The sequence below is a fragment of the Elaeis guineensis genome, chromosome 14 (assembly GCF_000442705.2).
Source record: "Elaeis guineensis isolate ETL-2024a chromosome 14, EG11, whole genome shotgun sequence".
Classification (NCBI taxonomy): Eukaryota; Viridiplantae; Streptophyta; class Magnoliopsida; order Arecales; family Arecaceae; genus Elaeis; species Elaeis guineensis.
The window spans coordinates 67,677,605-67,685,180 of NC_026006.2; the positions used below are offsets into that span (position 1 = coordinate 67,677,605).

The 7,576-nt window shown below is 47.2% G+C and overlaps 1 protein-coding gene across 1 annotated transcript; it reads left to right on the forward strand.

The window, feature by feature from the left end:
- Window positions 1–1,874: 1,874 nt before the first annotated feature.
- LOC105056959 (heat shock 70 kDa protein 4) lies at window positions 1,875–5,154 on the forward strand. Its single transcript, XM_010939354.4, is given in 3 exon segments — window positions 1,875–2,038; window positions 2,041–2,220; window positions 3,223–5,154. Coding segments are annotated over 3 exon segments (1,941 nt in total). The 5' UTR covers window positions 1,875–2,010; the 3' UTR covers window positions 4,956–5,154.
- The last annotated feature ends 2,422 nt before the right edge of the window (window positions 5,155–7,576 follow it).

Sequence of the window (7,576 nt, forward strand, 5' to 3'; positions counted from 1 at the left end):
AACTGTCAAAGCACCTGTGAACACACTTGGAGCAGTTGAGAATGAACAGTTACACTAATGAATCCTTCTCTGATCAAACATAGAATCACAGACACATGAATGCATGCACGGAATCAGTGAGAACTAACGAATAACTATAAAAAGTAATCATGCTATGATACAAAAGCCCCTGCTTTTCTAACGTACATCCACTAAGAGAGCCAAGATGAACTGGTAGTAATGGTGCTTATGTCTACAACTATCCATAGCTCATCCTTCCAATATCAACTAAAAACACCCAAAACAATTGATAATTCAACATACCATGATGCCCATGGGAGCGCTAGAATATGGTAAGACCTACATTTGATTTCTAGCAAACTGAAAAAATAGTAAAATTCTTTCCACGGAAAAAATAATAAAATTCCTTCTTCCCACGAAGTTGGAAGTCTTGGAAGCAACAGATTTTTCAAGAAATCTCAAAATTCTCAGAATTTCCAAAGAGAAAAGAGAATGAGATACCTTAAGAACTACTTCCATGGCGTCCGAGATGAACCCGAACCATACCCCGTTCTTCTGAGCCGTCTTGGTAGCATCAGCTCCCGTGGAAGAAGGATCAGCAGCCACGGCCGCATCGGCGAGCATTTACAGGAGACCCTCCACTCGGGAAACAATCCCAGGGAAATCGACGAAGGAATCGAGGCCGTCGGGAGGCGGAATCTCCTGGAAGCTCAGCTCGACGCTGGTGTCTAGCCGCCGAGGCCTGTCGAGGGGGAGCACGGGACGGCCATGGCGGGGGAGGGGAGGGGAGGGGAGGTAGGGGCGAGGGAGGAAAGAGAAGGAATAGGAGAATATAGTTTTGGCCATGATTAGGGCTTCGGTGGATCGGAGAGGTTAGGGATTCACAAGGGTGGGAAAGGGATGAGGGAGGGAGGGAGGGAGGGAGGAGGCACGGGGATTTGTTCTTACCGTTATCCGTCCGTTTTGTGTTTTGATTTTTCTGAAGCAGGGCAATGAAGGCACATGCTGTCGTCTCGGTGTGAATCCGCTACAAGTTTCGGACATTCCGTCGATTATGAAAGACCATCACCGAGTCGACTCCTGGCGCATCCTCGTTTTTTAATTTAAATTTATATATTGTTGTCAAGAAAAAAAGAGAGAGCTTATCAAAAAAAAAAAAAAAAGGGGGAAGGAGAAGAAGAGAGGGAGGCTTATCTTAATTACCCAAGTCTAAATTTATATTTCATCAAAAGTAGTTTCATCTCTCCTGTTTCTCTTTTTTTTTTCAGATCATCAACGTGATGTCTTTTTTTTTGTTTTTGAAAAAAAAAAAGGCGCAGTGAAGCTCTCAAGCTTTCAATTTTCAGAGGTTTGATCTGGGTCGTCCAAGATAAGCAGTAGCTATGCTCCAATACAATTGAGGAATCCTAACCGTCCAATAGTTGGTCCCTGGTTGAATATCTTCTGGGGTTTATTCAATATCAGAAAGAAGAGGAATCCTAAACGTCCAGTGGTTGGCCCCTGCCGTGCATGAAATAGCTGTCCAGTATCGAACAGCAAAGTATGATGATTTACACGTGCTGCTTCCGCGATGGTAGCCCAAGCCGGTGCTTTGGTTGTGCCCACCTTACACGGGCGTCACATAAACGCTGTTTGGCGTTAAAGATCCAAACGAGAAGGTGACGAGAAGCGGGAAAGAGCGTTCCTGGCTTCGCCAGAGGATTCTGGAAACACCCAGTTAGTGGGCGAAGCATCGACCACCTTCCCAGGTTCCAATAGTAGAATCATAGATCTAACGCTAATCCGACAGTCCACATGTTCCAACAGAAGGTTCCCGAAATAAGGACCTCTTGATCTCTACTCCCTATAAAAGGACCCGTCGTCCCTTCCTCGTCTCCTCCAGGACTTCCAGTGTGCAAGAAAGCTTCGTCTCCTACGGGCTCGCAGGGTTCTCTTTTCCATCGTTAATCTCTCTCTTTCTTCCAAAACCGCTTCTTTTCTTCTCCATATTCTTTGATCTACTACTCTTTGATGGCGAAAGGCGAGGGTCCGGCTATTGGAATGATCTCGGCACGACCTACTCGTGCGTGGGAGTATGGCAGCACGACCGGGTAGAGATCATAGCGAATGACCAGGGGAACCGCACCACCCCCTCCTATGTGGCGTTCACGGACACCGAGCGTCTCATCGGCGATGCTGCCAAGAACCAGGTCGCCATGAACCCCACTAACACCGTCTTTGGTAAGTTTTCGTTTCAATCCCCTGTTTTGAAAACTCTCTTTTGCTTTCTTTGTGTTCCTTTTGTTACTCGTGGATGTGATCTAAGAATGTAGGGTGTTTAGTGTGACGGACGTGTTCCTCGATTTCATCACTTAGATGGTTTTTAGATTCGTGGTTAGTCGGGCGTTTGCATAGTCAATTTTTCTGATTTCTACTCTTTTTCTTTTCTTTTCTTTTCTTTTTTTTTTGATTTTTAACAAGAGAAAAGTAAAGTAATAAGTTTGGGTTTTTGTCGGTAAAGTTTATGTTTTTGTGGGTTCCTTTTGATAAATTGCTCTTTAAGCATCCTTTTCCCGTTATGCTTCTAAAAGTGTCCAAAGAGTTGAATTTTACCGCTTCGGTCAACCGGCATGGCGTTTGATTGAAACCATGATTGATCTACCGTGTGTTGATCCGTTTGTGACTGCTTTGCTGATGTTTGGTCAGTTGCAAGTGAAATGCTTCTAACAGAGTTTTGTGTGTAAAAAAGGTGTTTCATAGACAGACGCACATATATATATTTTTGTAAATTGTAATTCTGAAGAGGGGTTTTCTATATGTTGTAATTCTAAAAAGGTGCCGTCTGTATTTCCTTGGTATATGTTATCTAGATTTAGAGAATTTATGTAATTTTCATAGGACGGAACGAAAGATCGCAGTTTTATAATCCTTAAGATTGGAAATCGCATTTCTAGAATTACTACTTCAAAGCTGTTCCGATATATTTTATGAATATAGATCTAGCCCAATCGGAGCCTGTGATCCCATTACTGCTGCAGGATTTTCAGCTCAATCCCGTAGGAAATTCAAACAAGTCTTTAATTTTTTTTCCCCCGGTTCTAAATTCTGTGAACTTTTTGATTTTTCATTGTTTAGCTTCATAACTTTTTTTTTTTTAATTTCATTTTGGGCTCTAAATTTTTTATGAGTAAATTACGAGTGAACACGGAGTACTCACAAGCTTGCTTTGTTTTAATGTGGCAGATGCCAAGCGTCTGATTGGGAGGCGTTTCAGTGACCCTTCTGTCCAGGCTGACATGAAACTGTGGCCTTTCAAGGTCATTGCTGGCCCTGGCGACAAGCCCTTGATCGTGGTCCAGTACAAGGGCGAGGAGAAGCACTTCACCCCTGAGGAGATCTCCTCCATGGTCCTTACCAAGATGAAGGAGATTGCTGAGGCCTATCTCGGCATCACCGTCAAGAATGCCGTCGTCACGGTCCCTGCTTATTTCAATGACTCCCAGCGCCAGGCCACCAAGGATGCTGGAGTTATTTCTGGCCTTAATGTGATGCGAATCATCAACGAGCCCACCGCTGCTGCCATCGCCTATGGTCTCGACAAGAAGGTCGGCAGCTCGGGGGAGAAGAATGTTCTCATTTTTGACCTTGGTGGTGGCACCTTTGATGTCTCTATCCTCACCATTGAAGAAGGGATCTTCGAGGTGAAGGCCACCGCCGGCGACACCCACCTCGGTGGCGAGGACTTCGACAATCGGTTGGTGAACCACTTTGTTCAAGAGTTCAAGAGGAAGCACAAGAAGGACATCAGCGGCAACCCGAGGGCTCTGAGGAGGCTGAGGACCGCGTGCGAGAGAGCAAAAAGAACCCTTTCCTCCACTGCTCAGACCACCATCGAGATTGATTCCCTCTACGAGGGCATCGATTTCTACTCCACTATCACTCGAGCAAGGTTCGAGGAGCTCTGCATGGATCTGTTCAGGAAGTGCATGGAGCCCGTCGAGAAGTGTCTGAGGGATGCTAAGATGGACAAGAGCAGCATCCATGACGTTGTTCTCGTCGGGGGGTCGACAAGGATTCCCAAGGTGCAGCAGCTGTTGCAGGACTTCTTCAATGGGAAGGAGCTCTGCAAGAGCATCAATCCTGATGAGGCCGTTGCCTATGGTGCTGCCGTCCAAGCTGCGATTTTGAGCGGTGAAGGCAACGAGAGGGTGCAGGACCTGCTGCTGTTGGATGTCACCCCGCTCTCCCTTGGACTGGAGACCGCTGGAGGAGTCATGACTGTTCTGATTCCGAGGAACACTACCATTCCCACCAAGAAGGAGCAGGTCTTCTCCACCTACTCTGATAACCAGCCTGGTGTGCTCATTCAGGTCTACGAGGGTGAGAGGACCAGAACGAAGGATAACAATTTGCTGGGCAAATTTGAGCTCTCTGGCATCCCTCCTGCCCCAAGAGGTGTGCCCCAGATCAATGTCTGCTTCGACATCGATGCCAACGGTATCCTGAATGTGACTGCTGAGGACAAGACCACGGGCCACAAGAACAAGATCACGATCACCAATGATAAGGGCAGGCTTAGCAAGGAGGAGATCGAGAAGTTGGTTCGTGATGCTGAGAAGTACAAGGCTGAGGATGAAGAGCACAGGAAGAAGATCGACGCAAAGAATGCTTTGGAAAACTACGCCTACAACATGAGGAACACGATCAAGGACGACAAGATTGCTTCTAAGCTGTCTCCATCTGACAAGAAAAAGATCGAGGATGCGATTGAGAAGACTATCCAGTGGCTGGATGGCAACCAGCTCGCTGAAGCCGATGAGTTTGAGGATAAGATGAAGGAGCTTGAGAGTCTCTGCAACCCTATCATTGCGAAGATGTACCAAGGTGGCGGGGCTGGCATGGCCGGAGGTATGGATGAAGATGCTCCCAGTGGTGGTGCTGGTGGTGCTGGGCCTAGAATTGAGGAGGTCGATTGAGAGGTTTGAGTTGGATCAAGTGGTTATGGATGATGCTTATGGTTTGTTGGGTCTTCTCTTTGTGGTAGTGTCTTTCGTTTTTGAACCTGGTTACCTGTTCAAAGACCCCGCGTCTACATCAGCTAATGCTTTTGTGTCCTTTCAGTGATCTTGTAAATTACATGTCATAGGTGAAATAATAATTGAAGATTTTCTTGAAGTTGTCTCTTTTTTTTTTATTTAGGAAAAAAAAAAAAAGGTTATTCGTAACCCTTTCAACTAGAGGCGGAGGTGGCAATCGGATCGAATCGGATATAAAGGGTTAGATCTTGTTTAGATCAGATACGGATCGAATCAAAAAATTTTAAATTAAAATTCAATTTATTTATTTATTTAAATAGATAAAATTTAAAATTTTAATTTTAATTTTTTTAATAATAAATAAATTAATATTTATAATTTATTTATTATCAAGTTTTAAAAAAAATTAATTTATTTGTGATTTGTTTAAAAAAATAAAAATATAAAAATATGCTCTTATTTCTCCATCTCTGGTCTCTCATTTCTGCATCCACTTCTCAGCGTTCGCCCTCATCAGCGTTGCTGTGCTTTCGATCTCACCGCTCTTTCACTCGACCATCTGTTAGAGCGTTCTCGATTCAATCGCTCCTCAGTTTTCGCCCTCTATTCCTGTCGGTGTTGCTGCGCTCTCGGTTTGATCGTTTCTTAATCTTCATCTTCTATCCTCATCGGCATTGCCGTGCTCACGACCTGATCGCCTCTCCACTCGACCGTCCATTAGTTTTTACCGACGTCGCGGCACTCTCGATCCAATCGCCCCTCAACCCTCACCTTTTGATCTTGCCGGCATCGTTATGCACTTGGCTTGATCGCCCCTCAGCCTTCGCCAGCATCGTAGTGCTCTCGGTTCGATCATCCCTCTGTCGATTGCCTCCAACTCTGCCTTAGGAGGTTTGATCGGTGCCGTCTTTTGACCAACTAGTCCAGCATGTGCTCTTATCGCCTTTAGGCTCTTGCTCCGTCTGACCACATCCTCCACCGCCTCCGGCAACGCAAAGAAAAAGAAAAGTGAGGGCCGAGGTGAAGAGAGAAAATCGTAGAGGGAGGGTGCCTAGGCCTTGATTGCTCAGGTGTTTTGAAAAGCAAAAACACAAGGGGCTAGTGTGGCGTGTTATCGATCGTGAAATTTAATACGGTCCAATTATACACAGGGCACTATTGAGCACATTTGGGAAATATCACGCATTGTGTGCAGTAGGCTCGCATGAGAAGAGCCCACTAACTTGTAATCCTATTACCCAATGCCTAATTCATAATCAATCAAAAACTTATATACGGATTAAGCAAATTAGATGTATAAAATCCGAATCTAATCTAAATAATGAATAAATTAAATAGATTAACCTATTTATAATCTAAATTTATTTAATATAAATTTAAATTTATTAATGATAGATCGAATACAGATCAGATCGTTGAATCGGATCATATTTTATCATTCCTACTTTTTGACTCTTCTGTTTCTCTTCAAGCAGATAATTATGGCCGGTAATTTGCATCTGTCCTGCCTGGGCTTTTGTAGCTGTATTCGTCGCTTTAAATTGTTGTTGATGTTCTTGATTGGAAAAATCCGGAAAGGCTGAGAAGATGCTCTTCCCAACAACAATCTTGGGCACATGTCTGTCTGCCCCTGTTGGGGAATCCCCACCGACCGACTTACGGTCGAAGGGACCGACTGGCCGACTCTGACTGGCCGACCGACTGACTGGCCGACCGACCGACTGGCCGACCCCGACGGACGACCCCGACGGACGACTGGCCGACCCCGACGGCCGACCCTGACTGCCGACCGACCGACTGGCCGACCCCGACGGACGACTCCGACCGACCGACTGGCCGACTCCGGCCAGGAAGTCTGATGGCCGACCCCGACGGCCGACCCCGACTGGCCGACCCGACGGCCGACCCTGACTGGCCGACCATCGACTGGCCGACCCCGACGGACGACTGGCCGACTCCGACTGGCCGACCGACCGACTGGCCGACTCCGACCGACCGACTGGCCGACTCCGGCCAGGAAGTCTGATGGCCGACTCTCGCAACATGATGCTCGCCGACCAATGGAGGGCCCGACACCACTCAGCTGGCTACCGACTTTGGGTCGGTCGGCTCCTCCAACCACCGTACAGCCGCCAGACGTTGTCAGCTCTGACACGGACATGCGGCGCAGTTACCTAGGGACATGGTCCCGCCGAGAGCCGGGTCAACCCTGGTGATTGGACGGCCACACGGCGACATGACGTTTTTACGGCGGCTCTGACAGTCCACAGTGAGTTGACAGTTCCTCACTTGTCCGCGCCATTAATGACGGCGCCATACCTAGCTCCACTATATATACCGGGGAGGGCAACAGTGCAAAGGATCGATCCGCCCGTCTCCCCCACATACGCAGGCTCGCTCCTCTCTCTCTCCTTCTCTCTTTCTCAGAGCTCTCTGTCTGCATTTCACTGTTGCCCAGTCACCTCTCTGACTTGACCGTCGGAGGGTCCCCGCCGGAGCCGCCTCCGTCAGTGCGGACTTCCTTTTGCAGGTGCACGCTCCCCGGCGATCGGACGACGAGG